Source organism: Limanda limanda, chromosome 14 (assembly GCF_963576545.1).
Source record: "Limanda limanda chromosome 14, fLimLim1.1, whole genome shotgun sequence".
In the NCBI taxonomy this organism is placed as follows: Eukaryota; Metazoa; Chordata; class Actinopteri; order Pleuronectiformes; family Pleuronectidae; genus Limanda; species Limanda limanda.
Genome location: NC_083649.1, coordinates 9,393,450 through 9,418,445, shown reverse-complemented (window position 1 = coordinate 9,418,445; position 24,996 = coordinate 9,393,450). Strand labels below are relative to the sequence as shown.

General features: G+C 43.3%; 1 protein-coding gene across 2 annotated transcripts in view; it reads right to left on the bottom strand.

Annotated features, from left to right (window-relative positions):
• dpysl3 (dihydropyrimidinase like 3) overlaps positions 1 to 21,747 on the bottom strand; it is a 36,496-nt gene extending 14,749 nt beyond the window's left edge. For both annotated transcript variants that reach the window (XM_061085984.1, XM_061085985.1), the window contains exons 1-6: positions 21,403 to 21,747; positions 5,553 to 5,641; positions 3,480 to 3,664; positions 1,591 to 1,755; positions 1,081 to 1,142; positions 188 to 268 (exon numbers count right to left, since the gene is read on the bottom strand). In XM_061085984.1, the coding sequence (XP_060941967.1) occupies positions 188 to 268; positions 1,081 to 1,142; positions 1,591 to 1,755; positions 3,480 to 3,664; positions 5,553 to 5,641; positions 21,403 to 21,747 (927 nt within the window). The remainder of the gene's footprint in view (positions 1 to 187; positions 269 to 1,080; positions 1,143 to 1,590; positions 1,756 to 3,479; positions 3,665 to 5,552; positions 5,642 to 21,402) is intronic.
• Positions 21,748 to 24,996: the final 3,249 nt, after the last annotated feature.

Here is a 24,996-nt window from a genome sequence, read left to right as displayed (position 1 = left end):
GGTCTGGACCCGACAGGTGGACTGACGTGAAATAAACTGAAATAAATCACACTAAAGCAAAAACAGATCGCAGATTTGGACCCGAACAAGTGATTAAAAGCAAACGAGGCAGTGGAGAGAGGAGGAGGAAGTGGAGGAGGAGGGAAAAGAAGTAGACACGTTTCAGAGGCGTATCCGTTTGGTTTACCTCAGCAATGATCTCGCCATTTCCGCGTGGACCTGAGCGACGCCCGCCCCGCTCCGCCAAGAAGGTGAAGACCTCGTAGAGCTGGTGGAGAAAACACATTAACAGCGTAAATCAAAGTGAGCATTTGTCCTCCGATTCATAATGTTTACACAACGATGAGACACTCCTTTTTTTAAACGGAGGGGTCGACCATAAGCCACAATTTACAGGAACCTGATAATCAACATGATGCCTGTCCACCGCGACATGCTGCAATTATCTTGTGTGGTCTCCAGAGGCGGTTAGAGTCATGTGGGATGAGCTGCAGTTGTTGCTGCATGACATCAGTTTTTTTCAAGCTGGACTATTTCAGTTGCCTCATGGGCTCCTCTGACCAACGGAATTAGCCACAGCTGCATGAGAAACACGGAGGAACCGGCCTCACAGCTCCTGGACGCACACTCTGTGTTTCACAGGCACCACACAGAGTTACAGTACGTACCCACAATACATTCATCTGCTGTAGGTTACACAAGGACGGGTTGTTTCAAGAGAGAGAGGAACCAGATTCATGTTCCTCTCTCTCTAATTCAATTTAGAAATGGTGTTTTACGGTGAATTCCAACCGTGGGTCATAGTTTACTCTCCTTTTATGAACTTGAAGCCAAACTGTTGCCATGCTTTTCTTGTCTTTATGACCCTTATGCAACAAGGCATGACCATCCCGTTTCACAGCCAGTCAGCCAGGATTCATTGTATTGATTTTTATTTGTTAGACAATAAACTCTACATTTCACACCAAATGGAACCAAGTGAAACCAAGAGAATCTATGTTGGCAGTGCGGCCACACACACACACTGAACCACACAGGTTGTGTTTGTGCATGTTGGGCAAACTAAATGTTAAAGTGTACCTCGCTGTTGGTCATCTGGTAGTAGTCCTTGTAAGCCATGTAGACCTGGAACGAGTTCACACCTGTGGAGACACAAGGATTCAACACAATTGGGAAAAGGTCAAAGGTCAGAGGTCAAATCCCATCTCGGGAAAATCTCATCTGACTAGGATCTGTACTCTCTTTCCTCATCAATTGAATGACTTGTATTTTGTATCACTAAGTGAATACAATTTAAAGAGACAGGAGCTAATACCAAGCATTTCAGACAGAGGCTGAAAAGAGGAGCTGCAGCAATGAGCACAATAGGCTATGTCTCCCTTTAAGTTCATATTGATTTTTCAAACATGTCTGTCAGATTCTAATTGTACTGTTGCAACAACTGTGACGACATTTTGAGAAATCAACAACAAGAGGGAAGGAATTCGCTTTATTATCGGCTGGTTTTGAGTACAATCCTTATTTTTCAACTTTCTCAAAATCAGAAGTTAATTTGGAACTTGTAAATCTAAACACGCCATCGCCGCCTACCTTTCTCCTTGATGAGGGTGTCTACCTCCTGCTTCACGCTGTCGTTCCAGTGGGTGACGTCCACATGAAGGGAGTAGTCGCAGCAGGACTTCTCGTCGGCCCACTGCCTCCACTGGTCGTAGGCCTCCATCAGGCTGCTGCCGGGCTCGGGGATCACGTGGTCCACTGGAGGAGAGAGGACAAAGGGATGAGGACGGGAGATGAGTGAGAGGGACACAAAGAGGGGAGACGGCAGGTGATGTGAAATGAATAGACGGACAGAGAGTGGACATTAGGACATTAGGAGAGAGGGGTCGGAATGGTCACACGTAGGAAGATGAAGACAAGGTGATGTCGGGATTTGTCTGCTCCTGCTCCCATCCCCTCCCTCTATTGTTGATCTTGCATAACAGGCTGTCTGTCTGAGTTCCTGTAGAGCTCAGCCGGCAGCGAGCCACAGTGTCAGATGTCACATTACATTTACAACATCTTTGTCTCGGTGTGCGCGTCCTTGAACTATTCGGGGACACTTCTATCGGGGGGTATTTTTGTGGAGTTTTTACACCGTTACATAACCATAGTAATTTTTATAGATTACAGCTTGACACTAAAGGGGATCTGGGGATATTGGATAATGTGTGTGCTTGAAACTCAGTGGAGTGTAGAAACATAACATTTATTCATGCATTAAGCTGAAATTTCAGTCAGAAAAGTCCCACAAAAGTAAAAAATCCTAGATAATTGACTGAATTTATAACCTCCACCAAGGACATTGTGGTTTTGTCTGGGTTTGTTTGCTTGATTGTTAACAGGATTATACAGAAACTACTCAACTGATTTCCATGAAATTTTGTGGAAGGGTGCAGCTTGACCGAAGGACGACCCCATTAAACTTTAGTGTGGATCCGGATCAGGGCTTTTATGGATCTTAAACAAAACCCTGGCATGTTTATAAGGAGTGATATTAATGATTGTGTGAAATTTGGTGCAAATAAATATAAAAATCTGCACCTGGTGAATTTAAACGTGGTTTCATGCAGGGACGTATTTGCTGGTCCAATGTTTGTCTACTTGTGTATATTTTAGAAACAAAGGTTTGCACTGGTGCATGTTTGTTGGATCAATCGTCTAAGTCAGCTTTTGAAATGAGTCGTGCACAAAGTAAATCCTCCTCGTGCACGACAGTATCACAGTGCACGGAATATCCGGCTCCATCTTACTCAGCTGTAAAACAATAGAGCCTCCTGCTGCTTCGCCACCTGACCGGCTTCTTCATCTCATTAAAGACGACCCGATCTGCTTATCTAGTCTTTGCACGTTAATAGGATTGAGCCGGAAAATGGCGGCCGCCGAAACAAAGCAATTGTTGTTTACCGCGCCAACCGAATGAACCGTCGTTTCTGTTCACTTCTCTGTGCACCGGCGCGCAGACACAACATCATCTGGCGCTGGAGGAAGACCATGAATGGAGCCGCCTGACAGTAGCGCGCCTGTTGGTGACTGTGCACAGAACCACGCTGGCAGACAAGCAACAGAGCAGCAGCCAGCCCCAGAGAAGCTAATGGTGCTAACGAGACTCTGGTATATACCAGCTGTTGGCTGTGATAGCGTCTGGTCTCATGAACTGTGCACACATGCACAAACTCACACTGTACGCAAACGTGCACAAGGACACACACTGGGGCTCTATTTCTGTGGGATTAGTATTTCACTCCATGCCCCCCCTCCCCTCCCAAATGCTATCCCCCTTACACTTAGTCTTTTGTGCGCTCCTCTTTTGGAGAGCTGCCCAAACAGAGAATTCCCATTCCCTTTTTTCCTCAGTTGGGGTCTCTCTCCACCCTCCCTACCCCCACCCCCACCCCCAGCCCTCTGTGTGTGTGGACGCCCCTTCGCCGCAGAAACCTCACCGATCATGGTCGTGCCCCCGGCCAGAGCGGCCTTCGACCCCTGAGCGAAGTCGTCCACGGTGGTGGTTCCGCGGTACGGCATCTGGAAGTGGGTGTGGATGTCGATGCCGCCCGGGATCACCATCTTGCCCTGGGCCTCCACGGTCTTCACACCACCGGGCACAATCAGGTTGTCTCCGATCTGCCTGTTGAGGGCAGAGGATGTCGTCAGAATTCTACTTTCTCACTTTAACTACTTTTACAATGCAATGACAATCAAATTATGTCGATACATTCTGAAATAAATAAGCATTAACAGAGGTTATTTTTCCTGCTGGTCCAGCCCAACATTTGCCAATTGGAGTTTCTAAAGCAAAAGCAGGTTTTAGAATGAGTCCAACACAAAGCCAGCCAACCTCGAAGCAGCACATTGTCACCATGTCAACACATCAACATTTCAGCGCTGATAAAAAAAACAACAAGAAAAAAACCCTGCTGTTGTTCAGAGTTTATAGACGGGACAGTCCAGACCGAGGGGAAGGCCAAGGCAGTCATCTGGGTGTTTATTATGCAACACCAGCCTTCCAGTGGGCGCCTCTCTCTGAGCTGCCCCTCAGTCGGGCAGCGGGGACAAAGGGTTTATAATTGGAGAATCGAGTGGGAACAGTACGGGGGGGGGGGGAGAATGGGGGTGAGGACTGACTGATTCAGGAGAAAGGAAACTCGGCCTCTTCTGGCAGGGACAGAATTTGGGTCCAGTGTGAATGTTCATCACTATTAACTACAACCTCACTGTGCTGTAGGTACATTTTATTTTTCATTTTGACAAATGGTTGGAGCTAGAAGTCACTGTTATGTTCAGTTGTTTTACTTTAACATGTACACTTCCCTTCTACATACTCTATATGTCTTTGTCGACCCAGGTATTTTTTGGTCCTTGACTATTGGTGGAAACATGGTGGTGCAGTGGATACTGCTGTCTCGGTTTAGAGTTTCAATGTTCGCTCCATTTCTGTGGGTATTCTGGTTTCCTCCCACAGCCCAGAGATGCAGGTTATTTAACTGGAGACTTATTTTCCTTTAGATGTGAATGTGAGCATGAATGTTGTTGTCAGCCCGGTGATGGACGGTTGACTTGTACATGGTTTACTCCGTCATTCACCCTATAAGAGCAGGGATTGGCTCCAGCCACCTCACGATCCCCATGGATGGAAGACTATCGGTAAATGAGACTTCACCTACCACCTCTGATATTTGAGCAGAGTCTGTTTGTAAGGATGGACGACGTGATGGCTCCCTAAAGGGAAACGTCTCAATCTCCACCTGGTGGCCGGCTGCAGTATAGGTCATTAATCCCACCTCCTCCATGTTAATGAATGAGCCAAACTTAAAAGGCTCATTTAAAATGTTCCCCTGTCAATGAAGTTGCTAAATTGGATTTTATTTCATTATTCGATTTTATAGAACGTGTTTAAACTGACTTGTGATTGGTCAAGCGTGTGTATTTGCAGGACCTCGCTTCTGTGGCTATTATTTATGGATTGATTCCTGGATAGTGGGAGACTTTGGAAAAATGCCTTCATCTTTATATATAATCTATGTAATAGAGAACCATGACAATATGCAGATATTTCCAGGAAAACTACTCTCTGCATTTTCTTTCTGTCACAGGTTGAGATTATGTCTGTTACTCTGACAAAACCGGGGGGGACACTCATGCCCCTTGTCGCTGAAGATGTCACACGTGTCCCAAATCTCTAAGACAGTGATTGCATGTGAAGTTAAAAAACGGAAATAGAATCTGACAAAAAGAAAGTGGAATTTCCCTCTTGACATTTACACAAACTCATCTGGACAATCCATTGGATGGATTGAACAACCTGTAACATATCGTTCATGTCAAGAAGAATTATATTTCTGTAATAGCTGCAGCAGCCATCTGTGTTCTCGTTAGAACGACGCTGTTTAACGTGAAGGAGTTGGAACATATGAGGAACAAGTTAACTGTACCAAAGGATGAACGGATGATTTGTCTGAGCTGAGGAATGAGAGCAAATGGGGATGGAGCAGAAATGAGGGCAGTGGACGACTTACTTAATGACGCCATCCTCCATGTAGATGTCGGCATGGAAGGACTGGTCATCGTTCACGATCCTCCCGCCCTTGATCAGAAGCCTGTCGCTCTGTAGAGAGAATGATGGGGGGGGGAGAAGGAGAGACAGAAGAGTTCAATCGAATGTTCTTGCAACAAAGACCCAGTTTGGGCTGGCATCATCTCCCAGGAGGAATATCTGCCAGATAGCTCCGGGTTCTATATTTGGAATTGAACAATGCTTCCCTATTTCTCTGTCGTTAAATATTATCTTTCCTTTCCCCCAGACAGAGGAGACGGACAATGTCTCATTCATTCATTCATCCAGAGATGGAAAGAGACAGGGCATGTTTGTCGCTGTTGTCCCATGTGAACACACCACGCACAGTTGGGCTGTGGACAGGACCACACACTGTCCTCTCTCCCTGTGGTCTTGTGTAGTGAAGGCGATTGATTCCAGCTGCGAGAAAAACCTCATATTTGCATCCATGTTTTCTTCACACCCACGCTCACTGTTGTGCTGGATCGATTATTATAAAAATCTGCCAATATGAACCATTCATAGACATATCGCAGATTTAAAAACTTGTATTTTACGGACTAAAAACATGCATAAAAGATGTGAATTTGTGTTTATATTATTATTATATTTATATATTGCTAAAATAAATTACCCTTATTTTCTTTATTCAAGTTGTTTATGTTTGGTTGTATTTGGGTTTTACTTTTATTTATAGTCATTAAATAAAGGTTATGGTTGAACTGTAAAATATCAAGCTTCAATTTCCATTGTTTGTCATAAAGGTTTGATAATGACATCTTAGGAATCATTGCCATTTTTTTTATTTATGCATTGGTCGATAAAGTAGTTAAACTATAAAACTATAATAGTTTATATCAGCATCAGCCACTTCAATCAGTATCGATCAAGTGAGCCAAACAAATAAGATAAACCTTGCTCCGCCCTTGTCATACATGTCACACTTATGACGTCCTGATAGATGTGGCATATTGAAGCCATTTAAAATTAAACATGCAATGACTTTCATTATTGTAATGTTAGTCTGGATCTGTGTGTGCGTCCTGAACAAGAATTCAGTTAAAAAGAAACTGAAGTGTTTCTTGCATCGAGGCGTCATGTGTTTGACTCTGTTCCTTGTTTTCTCTCTGTGTGCTCATTAAAAAAGATTAAAAGTAAATTAGATTACTGGTTCTCAAATTTATGCTTGTTTTCATCTTCATCATTGCGACTGTCACAATGTGGCTGCCTTCAAAAGATATTAAGTGGTGAAATATACTGATGAATTTGTTCCAGTCTGATCACATCAACGTATGCTTTGCAAAAACAACTCATGTTTCCACGGTGATCCTGATAAAACCTTAATTCTGTAATATGTTGGGTTGTGTTTGTGGGATTACTTTTCGCTCAGACACAACAGATTAAATCTCTCACTGAAAGAAATGTCCTGAAGCCTCAGAGAACAAGAAGCATCAAGTGATGATAAATCATTATGTTCAATCTTTACAGCAGGAGATGATATTCATAGAGAGTCTGTAACTTATAAATTACCTGAACCACTCATGGTGATAACATATCTGAAGCTGAAGCTGCAGGACACAGAAGTGAAGCTGCTTTTTACGACTGATCACAGATTAACATCCAAACAGCCTTTATCCAGATCTGGTTGTGCAACAGAATCTGTGGATGTTATATTCTCAGTAAAATCCATTCATCCTAGAGACCTACATTTGCCACTGTGGATTATTGATCACTTTACGAGGCAGGATATTATAAAACATCTCCATTAGAAACGAACAATCCCTGAATGTGATGCACACACACAATGTCTCTACAGCACAGTCATGTCTGAGGGAGCCTTCAGCCCCAAGTCTGGTAATGTGGTGTGATCTGGGCGTTGCCATGACATCACAGTCGGACATCAAATCTGCTGCTGCTGCTGCTGCGCCAAGGACTAACTCTGTTGTCATGGCGACTGCAGGGAGAGGGAGCCTGGAGAGAGAGAGAGAGGAGGGGAGAGCGGGCCTGGTTTTGCTGACTTATTGGACGGCTGCTCGGGTTTCAACTGGCTGCTGCTGAACAGGGCGGAGGACAACATGGGCGGGGGGGGAGGGGGGGTGATGGTTTGTAGACGGGTACTTGTGCAGCTGGTTGGATGAGTCGTCTGTGAATTAACTGTTTACACTTAATCAGGGCAGGAAGGATTTCTAGATTGATCAAATAGCCAGAAATGATGATTCAGGTCATGTTGCACATAACAATTTGCTGTTTTTATTTCCTCTTATTTGATTCTGTGCTGACTATATTTGTGTTTTATGAGCTAACTGAAGACATTTCCACCAATTCATGACATTTCATTCACCACCTATTTAATAGAACTGCTGTTTGTAGTCCCAGTAATATGTGTTTATGCAGGTTTGTGGTGCAGCCAGTATGATCTGACATGTCTGATACCTTCATGGGAGTACTGTACGCTGCTTCTGCTCCTTCCTCCACCCCCACACACTATTCAGTCGTATTCATGTTTGTGTTAATCACATGTGGATTAGTTCTCCCAGCAGAATCCTTGTTGCTGCTCTGATCCCTTTGGGGTTCACTCTTTTCCCCAAATTTTAAGCTCTGCATAAATCCTATAAGTTCAGTCATTTATCAAGCAGAAAGATTTAACATAGGTTGGTATCAGCTCAAATGGAAAGACGGAATTCTTAATTCTATTTTGCCAAGTCTGACTGTAGGAAGTCAATGAATTACTAATTTCATTAGAGATCAATCAACTGTTTATTTTCTAGATTAATCAATTGTTTTATTTGTCCATAAAACATTGAATACTAATAAAATAAAAAGACGTCAAGAAAAGAAGATGTTTGGTGCTTTTCATCTAGGAAAAGATGACAATCTGATCAACAAAGGATCTGCTGGTGAAATTTAATCTGATTGATTTTAACCGCTGCCGCTCTCATATGAGATTACAGCTCAATGAATCCATTGTGAAAAGAATCATCGGTTACTGCCTGTCAATGACAGTTTGCTATGAATAACCACGCAATGTACTGGAGAAACAAGTTATTGTGAAAAACAATAATATTAGCTTGTACCTCAGTCCACGTTCAGTAAAATGGATCCTGCAGAGAAGACAGACTTCTCTATTCTCCCTTTAACACATGTGTGAGGAGATTTCTTGGCTGCGGACCCGTTGTTTCATCACTGCAATGAACTGCAGCCACTCCTTCTCATGTCAGAGGAAAAGAGCAACGAGCATAAAAAAGGTTTTGTATGTAGCTCGAGTGAAACAAGCTTCATATCTGCTGAGCTCATAATACATGTGTTCCTGCGCCTGTGTGTGTGTGTGTGTGTGTGTTGGTGATGGAGTGGTGTGATATGGGCCGGCAGCAACCACACCCTGAAGCAGCACATTACAACGCACCGTCATCAGTGGCTGGAAACATAGCACCAGCATAGATCATCACTGCAGAGAGCACATGGCGCACGCTGCCCTAAAACTGTCGCTCATTAGCTCAGACGTTCACAGGGAGGAGAGAACAGGGAGTGGATCCTGATACCTTCAACTCTTTCATGGAGATGACGTGTAGAATATTATTTTTAGCCTGACGTAGACGAGAAACACTTCAGACATCATCAAAGTCTGCAGCTTAAAACGCACAAACTATCAGGACTGACAATTGTGGTGATTACACAATTGTGCAGCAATGATTATTCAATTTATCAATTAGTAAACGATAAAATGACAAAAATTTATATATCCTCACATGTCACATATGAGAACTGAACCAGACCCAGTTTGTTATCTGTACTTGAAAAAATAACTAAAATGATTAATTGCTTATGAAAATAGCTGCTGATTCACTTTCCGATGATCGATTAATCAACTAATTGGTGCAGCTCAAGCAACTGAAAAATAAATAACAGACTTGCAGTTTTCAGTCTAGTTAGAAAACAGTGAGAAATGCATCGAAGCAAACTGCTTGTTTCACTGCAAAAATTATCAAATGTAATGATTTAATCCAGTAGGAGAATTTTAATTCAACAGTGAGTTTTTATCAGATTTATGATACCGCAGTGAGGGGTGTGCCCTCATGCATGGGTCCCTTACACACACACACACACACACGCACACACACCCCTCTTTGTCAACTACTGCCCACTCTCCCGACTGGCCTGTAACAGCATGCAGGAGACTGCAGTCATTGGACAATCAATAGAGCTTTCCATTTCCATTACAACCCAGCAACTGTCTGATTCCCCCGTTAATGCATCTGCCAGTGAAATACATAATGAACTTACTATAACTGTTCAACTGCATTTTATATAAGTCTTCAGTGTTTTCACATCCAAACTATGTGTTGAGATGCGTTCAACACATTAAATAATGAAGCAGAAATATGATTTAAACCCCTATCCAACCTGTCACACCACATATAACTTAAATCCATGCGGTGGTGCTGTTTGGCAAACTAACAGCACATAATCTGAGACAGGAGATTTTGCATTAAAGCCTCCTGATCACACTTAATGAATCTAAACGCAGACAGCATTTATTGAGGGTTTTTTCCCTATAAGCCTCAAACTGTCTCATTCACAGACATTCAGGTCTTTCGACCACAAACAGCGACATATTACACTTCAGTAATTCATAGAAAACATCGCAAGAGACAGCTGTTTCCCACTGCCGCCACAGTTATGTAGTGGATGTGCCACAGGATTCTGTCATTTCATTTCCAAATATGATTTCTCATTATTTCTGCATTATTCTACATTTTTAGTTCACTGTAAATGGGGCTCTCGTGGTTTTCCTGTAACCACGCCGACAGGAAGTCATTAATTTTTCACAGTTTTCTCCCCAAAGTAACAAAACTACTGCGACCGTGTAACCATGACATCGCTGGAGTTGAACTGCCTGTGCTATTTTGTGGTTGTGAGAATAACACTAACCGTTTGTCACGACATGAATGAGACAACGCTTTGACCAGATACCACAACCGTCGTGGTGTTTTGATTTTTTTGTTGTTGTTGCAACCCTGGTTTTTGGCGAGGAAGACTTCATTCTATTCAGTGGCTGTGGTGGTGGAGCCCCGAGTCTGAGATGATCCCGTACGACCACAACCATTTCAAGATGGAGGATCTGGGTACGCTCGATATGAGAGTCTACATAATCACTATGTGCAACTAATGACAGACTTTAATCTTGATGAGAAATGAGAAAAAAGCGTAATAAATCCTGATTGAGCTGCTATTACAAAGCATTTCCAGCTCGTGACTGCACTGAAATGTTAACTGGATTAAAACATTTACACAGGGCATCGGTGATGTTGATCCTGATTTGCTCCGACCTTCCAGGGTCACTGACCATGTCCTCGTTTTGTCAGTCATGTCGCTGTTACACCAGACAGTGTTTTTAAGGGGGGGAAACATCTCAGTTAGAATGAACTGTACCGACGCAGGGTAGAACCAATAAGAGTCAATATGCATTATGCGGCATTCACATAGAAAAGAAGGACCAGGGGAAACACCCTGTATTCTGGCATGGAAGGATTCAGTTATTCCAAAGTGGTTAGCGCTCATGCTAGCCTTTGTCACACCAGATCAATCAATTTATATTGTGTTACGTGTTTGGCAAAGTTGCAATGCATATATATACAATTTGCTGAAAGCATTGTGTTTGTACTAGGCTTAGTTTGAATATAACCACTCACATCTGTGTGTTTTAACGCAAACGTTTTCTCAAAATATATTTTCACCGAGCAACAGATATTGTCACAGGAGGAAATTCTTGATATGGGTGCTTAGCTGTGTCCTGCCTACAAAACAAACTGTTCTAAACAACACAACTTTAAATTAAAACATGTATTAAAATCTTTTAAAATAGACTTTCAGTTCATCTGAACCCTGAACCCTTACACGTAAAGATATATCTTTGGCTTCAACAATCACTAAACCTTCACTCCCACACTTAATGACAGTGTGCGTGCGGGACTGTGACCTAATCCCAGTGTTTTGGAGCTGGGTAAACAGAAGAGGATTTGGTGTTTTTCTATGGAAAGTCACTGAGCACAGGATTTCTTCCCGGACAAATTAGGACAGCCGGAGGAGGATTACTGCGAACGTCATGCAAACGTTTCAACTGAACAACAAATCCTTACAAAAAAAGGTTTATCCCAGTTTGAAAAATTCAAAATGTGGACGGTTTGGGTTGACTGTGGGATTCAAGCTGCTTCACTCCTCTGATGAGTCTCTGAAAGAGTTTTTACAGTCGCTGACAATTCTGGCAACAAAGTCCTTTTGAGTTCACGTGACGAAAATATCTTGACATACCAAAGCACCAAAAATAGAGCACTTCACACTGCACAGGAAACTGTCATTTTCTTTTACACAAGCCAGCACAGCAGGAATCCAGAATAGACGGCAGGATGTTGTTCATGTACTGCCCGGCCACTGAGAGCGTTTTTCCACCTTCCACCAGACAGCAGAGGGGAGAATTGTCATAAACCGGGATGGAAATGCACAATAACCACTCATCCTCGGTGCTTTATATGTGGTAATGGTCCTGGAAAAAACTCCACAGCTACACAGGAGAAGGTCTACAGGGTCCTGGGAGGACATTGGTCATGGCTGCGACAGGCAGGGCTGCGTGGGCGGGGAGAGAGCGGCGAGGAGGCGGGCCGGGCCGGGACCACTGGAAGAGGAAAGTCATCCCCAATGTTCACCAGTGCCTCTGCTTCAACCCTGTTGCCTAGCGAGCAAAAATATTTACTCTTTACCCAAAACTGCACAGGATCTTTTTTTTTCCCTTTCTGGAAAAGTGAAAACAATGGGACTTATCAATCTAAATTAATTGCAGAGGCTCCTTCCCGCCAAGGTTTCGGAGAGAAAACTTGCTCGACTGGAATGTTGATCTGGTGATAGGCGGGAGTAGTGTAGCCACGTTACCATGGCGATGACAGAAAGAGAGAAACAACCCCAGTCTGGATCTGGATCTGATTGGGCCAGACAGGTTGAATTACACAGGCTACTCCTTCAGTGAGGACGTGCCTGTATGACAGAGTCTAAACGTGTGTCGAATCACAGGCCCACACGACCGACCAAACACGGCTTGTATTTTCCTTACATGGCAACCGTGCTGTATATCCGTTGTCATGGCGAGTCGCACGGCAACATCTGGGTAGCCACGGGGTATTTTGTTTGCACTCGGGCCCACTCTGCTGCAGCCTGCATGGCACAGGCACATGTCTGGTGTGGTGGGGCTCTGCTCTGCGGGCGAGTCGGTTCCCCGGGCAGAGCCACCGTCTGCCGGCACCGGTTCGTGCCCACAGATGACGGTTCCAGCTGGAGGGGATTTACGATGACATGTCCCAGCTTGGAGCAACAGTGAGGCCGCTGTGAGAGGGTACATGAGGGAAGGGAAGAGCCACACCTAGAAATGTGACAGAGACACTCTGGCTGAGAGCAGACGTAAGGAAACAGCTGGAATGGAGTGGACAGACGTGGAAATACAGAGGGAGAGTGTGGGAGGGGGAGAGGGTTCTGGTCCCTGAAGCGTGGTCCAGGTCCTTTTATTGGAAGTAAATGAGAATGAGAAAGTACCACAGCTTTCTATGAAGATGTTCATGTGGTCTCACTATGATCACTGTATCTCTCAGGCCAGTGTTACAGACATTACAATATCCACAGTATGGCTGTTGAACATTTCTAATAAGTTAAAGAATAGAACTGATGACATTTTGTTTCTTATAATTATCAAATTCTACGAACAGGATGAGTCCGACCTCACTCACTAAAATCTTAAAAATCCTATATAGTGAACTCATTGTTTTTCCCACAATGCATCGTGAAAAGTAGTGCACAACCGGTGGTCACTAACCACAAGCAAGAGGAGAAAGGGGCAGCTAATCTTCTTCCTCTGGTGGTTCTACTCCTTCTTATTAAAAATGTCATGTTATCATGAGGATGAAGACAGACATGTTAAAATTTGCCGGCCTTTTTGTTACACACCAATTTTCAGCGATTCAGGTTTTTTGACGTACGTCCCTATTTTTTCCGATTGGCATAGTTTGCTAGATGTCTAGACCAATCAGAGTTGTGGCAGTAAATATGTAATAGAGTAGTGTCCCAAAGATCTGTACTTAGAAGTCACTATATAGTGAAGTAGAGGTTTAGTGAATGAGTGGATCTCAGAAAATCAACAATGCTGCTATAACAGCCATTGAAACCTAAAGGGACATAACTTTAATAAGGAGTCACAATTTAAACTTATAGTACTTATATGTACTTTTTAACTCATTGTACTCAAGGAGTATAGGAGAACACTGGATGTGTCTCAGTTTAAGTGCTTTTCATAATGGTGGTGGTTAATATCACGATTTTGTGGATTTAGTCGACTTCCTTAAATACCAAAACTCTTGTGACTGACCCTGCTGGGGTCAAACGGGCTGAGATATTTGTGGTTGTGGGAATAACACTAACCACTTGTTACAACATTAAAGAAAAAGCTCTTTGAGAAGGTTCCACAATCATCGTGGTGTTTGGTTATAAAGATCAAATTCTTGTTGGTTTTTACTCTTTCATGTTGAAGATAAGGGAAAACTAGACTCATTCTTAAAGTGAAATCATTACATCAGTTCCCATGTGTGGATGCTATTTTTAGCCAAAAATGTCTCATGAAGAACCATCGTGTAACTGTTTCTTTAGAGTTCTCCTTGTCACCGGCACAGTCTGGTGGGATTGGCGGCTGGTGTGGCGGTAATTCAACCACGAAAAAAACTGTTCACCATCTTCGTTATTAAAAGAAAAACGTAATCAATTTCATTTGGATTTTAAAAAATGTGTTTCTGTTTAGCTGCTTAAGGTGTGGCCGCTTCCCCCGGTGGTTGACATGGGTATCACTTTGAGCAGCATCATGTGTCCGACACCTGCTATTACCACCAGTCCCCACAGGGGTCACCACATCAACCAGGAAGGAAATCTTGAGAAGTTAAATTGATCGGAAGAAAGATTGCACTAGCCTGACTTAATGAGGGCAAATAGTGAATAATAAATTCCATCCCTCTAATGACTTGGAAAATCCTGGCCCACCCGAGCACATGCTGGAGACATGTCCTACTTTAAGTGTAAAGAATGCAAGATATGGCTGAAAATAGATATATAGATTACAACAGGCGCAGTCTCCCCCCAAACTGTTTCTTTAGAGTTCTCCTTGTCACCGGCACAGTCTGGTGGGATTGGCGGCTGGTGTGGCGTGGTAATTCAACCACAAAAAAAACTGTTCACAATCTTCGTTATTAAAAGAAAACGTAATCATTTGGATTTTAACAAATTTGTTTCTGTTTAGCTGCTTAAGGTGTGGTCGCTTCCCCCGGTGGTTGACATGGGTATCACTCTGAGCAGTATCATGTGTCCGACACCTGCTATTACCACCAGTCACCACAGGGGTCACCACATCAACCAGGAAAGAAATCTTGATAAGTTAAATTGATCGGAAGAAAGATTGCACTAGCCTGACTAAATGAGGGCAAATAGTGACAAATAAATTCCATCCCTCTGATGACTTGGAAAATCCTGGCCCACCCGAGCACATGCTGGAGACATTTCCTACTTTAAGTGTAAAGAATGCAAGATATGGCTGAAAATAGAGATATATAGATTACAACAGGCGCAGTCTCCCCCCCCAAAAAATCTCCCCCTTGGTGTAGTATCAGCTGAGAGGAGGAGACAAAGGCTGTGTCTCCCACAGCTGGGCATCACACCCCCGACTGCAGCCCTGAGCCGCAACAATGAAAACTAGACGGAAGGCGATTCGGACTCACACACACACACACACACACACACAGAGAGAGAGAGAGACAACGAGAGGCAGTGGGTGAGGTTTCTCTGCAGTAGTAACACACACCGACACACACACCGGCTGAGTGTGTAGCACTGCAGGCTGTGTGACACCAGCCATGGCCGGTCCACCTCCATCCTGGATGCTGTGACAGGAGTCCTGATTCTCTTTCTCCTGCAGGAGCGGCCCCATTACAAGGCCGGGCTCCTCACAGCTCATGACAAATGGGCGTGTACTCCCCCCCCCCCTTTTACCAACCACCACCCTTCTCCTCCTCACTCTCCTCTGCAGCAGCCTGCCTGCATCATGAACAGAGGCCGGTGTGTCTGAGGTGTGAAGGAAGGGTGGACAGATTTATTCTTAACCTTTAAAGATATAAGCTGCAGTGTGGATCTAATGAGCCGATGCACAAGAATTACAAATTGTTTGTGCTTTTGCTCAATTATTTTCTAGTCCAAATTAACATCAGGGCCAACATAACGTTATAAAATCATTAGGATACCTTGAAGCATGTTCTGTAAAAAAAAAAAAAAATATTCGTGCATCAGGGGAAAGCTCAGTGGAAATGAGAGCAGAGTTAAATTAGGCCCAGATAGCTTCATCTCCACAGAGAGAAAGGCCTGAGCACATTCTAGTCAAAATGGCTAAAACGTGAAAACAAAGCCCATCCTTTTGCATTTAATAAGTCACCAGAGCTCATGTAGAACCCGGTGTCTGAGCAGCATCACCTCCCTGCAGGAAGGAACCTTTTCAGGTGATGCTTTTCAGGGCGAGCCGGCTCCTCTGCGCGCATGGATCCGCTCAACAAAGAAGATGCAGGACACCTTTAAGAAAACGCCTCGTCTCTCTGCCTGGCCGTCTCTATGGCAGCGGATCGTGACATTTCATTGTGCAGCATATTTTTTTTCCCCCATCGGCTTCCTGCAGGCCAAGTCTGACAATGGAGAGGGGGAACGCGTGTTTCTGATCCATGGCGCAGAGAAGAGAAGCGCAGGGATTTTTTATTCATCTTTCCCCCCCAACAGCACAGCATCAAAGTTAACTGTCTCTACTCACTGTGATCTTCGGGATGTTCTTCTTTCCTTGATAAGACATGTTTTCTTTGATTCGGTTCCACCTTCACAGATTGAGCTGGTTTGGAAAACGGAGATTCCCTCTGGTCGGATGCTGCAGCCCTCGCCTGGATGGGAGCTTCAGGGAATGATGGCCCCTCTGTCAGTGCGATGGAAAGTGGCTAAGAGAGAGATTCAGGAGCGTCTCTGCTTCTCTCAGCCGGCCCCTCCCTCAACACGCTCCACTGGAAGAGGAGCAGTGTGCCGGGCTTTCCGCTAGAGGGCGCAGTGGTGCAGCCTGCAAGCGCTTCATTCTTTTTCGCTCAAATTGGGCTAATTAGTGAGTCTGGCCAATCAGAGGTCGTTCCTCCCTCATGAATACATTAATCGAGCTAACCTGAACTAGCTGGTTTAAAAGACCACCCACACGGTGTCTGTCCTGTGTCTGTGTCTCACTGCTGGACACTGAGCGACTGATAAGGAGGTAACATGTCTGTGTGTGTGTGTGTTTGTGTTATATTTGTTCCTGCTTGTATTTATATTTTAAAACAATGTACTTCATTACTGCTCGACAAGGACTCTAGGGCAAACAAGGTGTTGTGTATCATACGTACCCTTAGGTTAAAAAGAAGATAAATGAAATACAAATACTTATTATTGATCGACATCGACATCCGGGGCTGAAATGATTGAGCTGCTTTAAAATGTTGCTGCAAAAATGCAACTGTTCATCGTGTTGATTTATAATAAGAGGAAAAAAACTTAGAATAGACAGTATATGTGACCATTACATTGTTTTTAAGAGTAATTCTTTTAAAACTTAGATTTGTTATCGTAAAAACACAACCAAATCTGTCTAGTTAAAGAACTATATAAGATGAACACTAATATTCAACTAAGGAAAGAGCCTCACACTTCACCAGTCATTGTAAAGTTTGACATAATATATCACTATTATGATTATTATTATTATTATTATTCTATGCTATTATTATCGTAGAGATTTACAACTGGTTTATGTGTTTCTACAGAGGGAGGGACGACATGGTGGAGCAGCTGTCAGAGAGGCTGTCCACCACATTACACCCCCCACATGTCTACCCCCCCAACACACACACACACACACACACACACACACACACACACACACACACACACACCCTCTCTGTGCATGTCCCCACCCAGCCATGTGTCTCTATTGTTTGGACCTAAAGTGGACGACCCCCCACCCACCACTCTTCACTCCACCAGCCATTTCCTCCAACACTCCCCCCCCCCCAGCGCTAATGCACTCTCAATGATGTGCATGTCAGAGCAGACACGTGACTTAGGGTGTGCCTGTGCATGAACATATGTATGCATCTAAACTGAAAAGTGACTTTCGGAAGTTTTCTACAAAAATGTAAACAAGAGTAGACTTGTATTTGTGTATATTGGGAGGAGATAGTTTGCATAAACAGATAAACAGAGAGCCACTGGTTGTTTTCCTCTCTGCTGACATGTCCTTTCATGGCAGTGAGGCAGCAAGGCATTACCTCAGCGTTCCCCCGGCCGTGGAGAATGCGTCAACAACGGAGTTGAAGTTTGTACGCCTGCTTCCTCTGCAGATCCCATTAACCAGGGGACACTGACAGACAGACAAGGGGCAGACAGATCGAGGATGCAGAAAAAAGACGCTGTCAGATCATCAGACCTGCAACAGCAGCCTTTGCACCCCGGTGGCCCAGATTGATCACGTTTAATACTCCTGCTCATGTGTCATGACTTCTAACCAAAGGATGACACCGGATTTAAGAATGCAATGGTGAGTGCAGAATTAGATTTGGGTTTTGGGACAAATGTGTGTGTGGAATAAAAAGGTTACATCAGCCATTAGCAACATACTTCCGATATAAACAAAGATAGAGATGATCCCTGGTATCAGGAGGTGGTATAAAGCACTGGATCCTACATTTCTCATAATGCAACTCAACAACTCTCTTTGTTGTTCTGTGTTAAATAAAGGTTTTTCACACCCCTCGATGTAACAGTCTGTCTGATTATAACACCACCACTACTCATAATAATATTAATAATTATTTAATATTTAGTTAAAAATATATTTATCTAGAAGCTAATATATTTGGTTTTATGAGTTAAGGGTCAGGTTTTTTTTAAATATTAGATAAGGACCCTCTAAATAGTTTTAAGTTTTTAAAAGTTCAACTGGAAAAAAGACACACTGTTATGAAACACCACCACAGGCTATTTTCTCCACTTGTTATTACTTTGTATGTGATGCTTGACTTAAGAGAATGTACTAAAGTCAGAAGAGTGTAGAAGAGCATGTTCCGTCTCTGTTGTCGGTCCAGTGTCCTCTCACACACTTTCTACACAAAGCAGCAAACACACACGAACACACAGTCTAACTCGGTGTCTGGGGATTTCTGCTGAATCACCTTTTAGCTCAGGAGGTGCAGAATTGCAGTACAGGACCAGGCCACCAGGAGGGAAACAGGCCACTACACTGAAGACATGCACATTCACACTTAGTGGATAGGATAATAATGTTTGACTGCAATGGACTGTGACAGTGAAGGAAAGCTGCAGTTCAGATGCATTGTTCAGAGGAGACAAAATGAATATATAGTTGAGATGATGTAAGGATTCAGATACAGACTAAAAGGTCAGTCAGCAAATCTGGGATCTGCCATAAACATCAACAGAAAAGTTTTGTTTTACTGACTCTGCGCAATTAGACTTGTATCAAGAAGAATTCAAGTAAAAACAGTTGCATCACAGGGATAATGCAGCACATTGACATTTTAGACAAGAATATATCAACGTTCTAATTCATGTGTCTAATATTTGGTCAGCTCTTCCTCCCGAAATCACCGGAAATCCCGAAACTGGCTTTTCTCAAGATATGGTGCCTTTCGAGGAAATTCAAAGAGTGAGAACTTTTAGTATGGACCATGCTGTATTCATTATTTCATTATTTTCAGTAGGCCTATAGTTCGAATCTCAAACACAGAAAAACTGAATTTATGATATTACATTGTCATTAATATCCTCCAAAGCAACACAAACCATTTAGCTGAATTAGAGCTAAATGGTTTGAGCTGAAGTCAGGTGCATTAGCAGACAACTGCGTTTCGATAGATTATATTTAAGTGTAATCTGACGTATTGTATAACAGCAGATCATTTCATAATGTTGAACTCTTTATGGCTCCCACACATTTAAACTTGGCCTCAAATCGCTTTTTCATTCTCAGGCTCATGTCTTACACTGCACTGCTATTTTCACTCTTATTTCTCGTCTTATTTATGTATTTTTTATTATGTATTCAACTCTTTAAATTTCCTTTCAAATGCTTCTTTTATGTATTATCTTATGTTGCTTTTAAAATTTGTCATGATGCCTTTCATATTCTATGGAAATCACGCTGAATTGCCTTGTTGCTGAAATGTGCTATACAAATAATTTTGCCTTGCTTCTCACTTCAAGAAGAAAAAGAAAAATCAGTAAAATTAAATCTTGGGGTTGGATAACATTTTTTGTCGTAGTAACTGAATTTTGTTTTTTAAAAGGTTATATACATCTACAACCTCCCACTCCCACTCTATTCTATAGAGCGGAAAAAGTCAAACCCTGCCTCCCTCTCCATGGTCCTGAAACATTAAACCTCGACCTCTCATTGAACGTCTCTCCACGTTGCCACACACACACCAACAGAACATGCAGCTCTCTGACCACACCTGTAACTTGAGCATGTTGTCACAAAGTCATGGTTTAGTGGGACTCTTTAACTGGATAGAGTTAGATTTCATCCAAATGTAAAACAAATTTAAACTGAAATTTCCCAAAAATCGTCAAAAATAAGAATAAATTCACCCACTGCTGTTTTCTTGGCTCGGACTCTCCCATCAGGTGCCATTAAACTCTGCAGGAGAACAAGGCGTATTGAGATGATGGAATTAACAGAGATCTGTCGAGCCTCGGATGGTGTCGCTGATCTGAACTTGCTGCATTAATGGATCAACAGTCCGTCACACAAAAATAGCGAGTCAACATGTTGTTGAATGTCACACGTGTTGCATTCACTCTGCAGCAAATCCTGTGGCTTCACAAAAACAGAGCCACTGTCTGCAGAGGCCCAGAGCTGCAGTGGTGACAGATATAATCATTTGAGGTTTCCCAGGGTTCGATAACAAGATAACACACGACAAACTAATATTTCTGTATGTTGGCTGTGTCTGTCTCACTCCACAGCCATTTTAGCAGACGTGTGTAGTTTCTCTCTAAAGAAAACAACCTTCAACTTCCCTCTCGGCTGCTTGAGTATGAGTTTCCTACTGTTTGAGTTTCTATGACTACGATGCTAAGGCTGGACAAACCTTTTACATCAGTCAATATCAATATTATCAGAAATAAATGTCACAACATTGTTTCTTTTAAATCTTGATTTTCTGAGTGAGGGTTGTGGATTTAAACTCTTCTTCATGAGCAGAGAAAGACAAACCCTTGATAAATTGAACCTTTGTTGAAAACTACATACTTATTGATTGTTTTGTTGCTCATACTTTCTACTCTGCAATAATTTTAAATTCTCTGTATTTAGTAATATTTATCTTCACTGTTTGTTGATTCATATGGTGATGTGCCAGATTTTGGATTCTTATTGAGGTGTGGTCCATAGAACCAGAGTAAATTGGCACAACTTAACAGGCCTACATTACTCCCATCTTTAATCACAATCTCATTTCATTGTACTTGACATTACAGATATTAACCCTTCATTAATCCATCATTAAACTGAGCCTGTAGGAGGTATAACAGAGGAGATAGAGTATAAAACGTTCACGCACACACACAGTGGACAGCAGCCCTGTCATGTTCACATGTTGCAGCAGCAGCAGTCTGCAGCCAGTGCGCACAACTTCATCAACTTTCAGCCTCCTCACCTTCTCGTCCTCCAGGTTCTGCAGCACTTCTTTACCGCTGCTGCTTCTTATCCGGACCCGGGCGGACTCTTTCCCTCCTCCTCCTCTCTCCGACCCGGTCCAGCTCCTGTCGTCCCTCGCCGGGCTTCTCGCCTCCTCTCTGCCGGTCCTCGGGCTCCGGGAGCTCCTCTGTCCGACGCTCAGCGCGTCAAAGTCGATGGTTTTACTCTCGAACGCTCCCTCGACGTTGCTGAACAAGCCGCCGTATTTCTGCCTGGGGACCTGGTCGGCCGTGCCGGGCCGTGCCAGGTAAACCGGCAGCAAGTCGTCCTCTGCCCGGTCCCGGTTCACCCTGCGCTCTGCCATGCTGATGGAGCTCCCTGTGCAAGTGTGGAACAGAGAGAGACGCTGAAAGTGCAGCTGAACTGGAGTGTGTGTGTGTGTGTGTGTGTGTGTGTGTGTGTGTGTGTGTGTGTGTGTGTGTGTGTGTGTGTGTGTGTGTGTGTGTGTGTGTGTGTGTGTGTGTGTGTGTGTGTGTGTGCGTGCCTGTGTGTGTGTGTGTGTGTGTGTGAGAGAGAGACCAGTGAGTTTTTCGTGTGTGTTGCTGTGTGTGTGTGTATGAGGAAACCAGAGCAGTCAGCCAGGCAGGAGTTGAGTTGAGGTGGCACTGCAGTCGCTGTGGTGCCTGATACACACCAGTACCATTTGGTTTTGAGCCCGATGAGTCAAATTAGTCCAGTTCATCGGATTCATTCATGTTCAGTTCATTTTGAGGTCTTGAAAACACACAAACAGGTGTAGAGGAGCAGTGGTGTGGCCAGGGGACACTTTCAAAGTACTCACACAAATATCTACCTGTTCTTTTGGATGTATACTTTCTCCCTTTGAAAAAAAATATATTGTATTCACCTTTTGATAAAAGCACACATTTAGCAGTTTCATTAGTCCTGTGACCTCGTGTCAAGATGAAGTGTGAAAGGAGCTGTCCACTTTGTCGCTGTCCTTTCAGCACCACATTAAGACGTGTCCCCCACCTGCGCTCTCCCTTTAAACCCCCTCGGCTGCCGGCTGAGACACTTTCACTCAGAGTGGGATAAAAAGCTGATGCTCCCTCCAGCAGCGACACCCTGGGGCGATCAACTGATACGCCAGCACAAATGAGACAGGAGTGTGTCAGCAGCCCGGGGAGACGAGCAGCTTTCAGGCTGCAGGTCTCTGAGAGGTGAGAGACTGCTGAGTCCGGAGTGCAACCGAAGAGGAGGAAACCGGAGTCAACACAGTCTGTAAACAGGGATGTAAGGATGGGAGAGCCATTAATCAGCATGTTTCAGAGTGGGATGAGTGGGATGAGTTTGAAGGAGCCGTGACCTTCCTTTCACCTCCAGAAACTAGACTAGACTTCTGGATATAGATCAAAAATAAGACGAAGAAATGTTTTTTCACCTCTAGATGAAACTGAAAGAAAGTGAAAATTATAATATGTACCATAAAGTTCACTCTGTATCCCTTGTCTTCCTTCTCAACTCTGAAACACCGCCGATAACTGTTGATTCAGACTGTAAGAATGATGAGATACAGTTGTTTTAAAATAATACCGACCAGGAGCAGCACTTTCTATGACTCATCTTCCTTCTTACTGATTAAAAGCCCCTCATTATATGTCAGACTGATTAACTGTGATAAAATTAATAAGAGTTCAGTCTGAGGATATATTTGGTTTAACCAAGGAGGGGAACAGCTCGTGGAGATATGTAATCGGATGGATCAGAAACAAGATGTGGCTGCGGTTGAGATCCCAGTGAGTGGACTCCTGTTTCTTACCTCTTACAGACCTTTTCCAGAAGGATCTGAGGACCTCATGGAGTCCAAAGCCTGGTTCTGATGAGGCAAAACGTCTTTTCTGAGGTCCTGGTTATGATTAAGGGTCAAAGTGAATTGTCATCAGGTTAGGGTTAGGTATCAGGTTTTGGTTTTAACAGGTTGTCATCACTGAAATGAAGCATGAGTTGTTTTCCAGGCAGAGAATTCACTGTTTTAAGTCAATATTTGTATTTTAACAAATTGAACAAATCTCAAATGTATGTTACCATGAAGGGAATTCCTTCACACCACAATGTCTCCTTTGGTTCAAATGTCAAATGAGGCTCGATCTGCAGATATCATTATCTTCTCTTATCTCCTGTGCAGCTGAGCCATACAGAATTCTCAGAGGAAGCTGCAAGTTTGAATCCTTGAAATGATCAGGAATTAAATTCTGAAAAGGAGGCTTTGGGAGAGAGAGGCTGGAGCCGGGTACAAAAAATATGATAAGCAGCTCTATTCCACACATTCCTTGCTGAATACCACTGTCGCATCTCTGTTGGCAGCAAGTGCAGCTCCTGCAGAAATTTCCACTCACATGAATGTGATTAAAGCATCAAGGCTTGTGGAGATGCCAGGAGAATAAAAGTGTCTGCATCTGTAACTTTCTGAGTCTGCATTTCTTTAGGCCGTCCATCCTCCAATATGTTACATGTGTTTATTCAGTAAATAATGTCGAAAGTAGGAGAACAAAATATATTTAAGATGACCTGCAAATAATAAAATATTGTGTGAGTGAAGACAGACGATGCTCAGAGGCTCGTGCAGAGTGTGTTGGGAATAAACTGGACCCTGTTTCCCTGAGGAACAGACAGAGCAGACTGGGAGGCGGTGGAGCCATCAGCTCTCACTGTCTGGCTTTCAATGTCAGTGAGGTCATAATAGCTGCAAACCATAATAAAAAAAATAAATTGTTTATGGCATTTTGGGGCGCAACAGAATTTCCACTGTCACTGTCAAAGCGAAGAAGGGAAATTCCTCCGGAGTAGAAGATGAGTCGAGTATCTCTCTGCAAATAATGAGAAGATTGGAATGACGTGCACAACACTGCGACACGAGGCCGTCTGGCACTCAGACAGGAAGATCACTAACAGGATATTGCTTTGACTTAATGAGGCTTTTAAAGAAATGACAGCAGCAAGACTGGAACAAAAGAGGAGACCAGACCCCCCCATATTCATATTAAATATGTATGTGCACTATAAGGTTTGGCCGGCTAATAAAAATGTATTTTATTTTGCCGATGGTTCTAGTGCACGTTCATTCAGGCACGAGGAAGCAACGGAAGAGTTGGAAAATTCAAGTCTGGGCGTCATCATGGATTTGGCACAAAAGGCCTCATGGCGAGTGAGACGTTTGGTGAAGTGGGGAAGTGGGCCACTGTTCCACAGGCAAGTCAATATGAGTTAATGTAAACGGTCATTGGCGACGCAGAAGGTCTGAGAGACACAAAGTGGTTCTTGTGTTCACTCACCTTTATTCAAGATATTAGATAGTATGAGAGATAAATCAGAAAAAAGATGAAGAATGTTTTTCTGTGTGTTAACGTATATCCCAAGATTTGTGAGCATAAGAACCATTTCGATGTTTAGTCTCACTGTAGATAGAGATGTATGACATGACAGCTTTCCTGAAGTAAAGCCAAATCATCTGGATCTCCCCCTGGTGGCTAGCTGCAGTATAGGTCATAAACACTGCCTCTTCTTTGTTAGCAAATGAACATTAAAGTCTTCATTCTTCAGGTAACTTTGGATT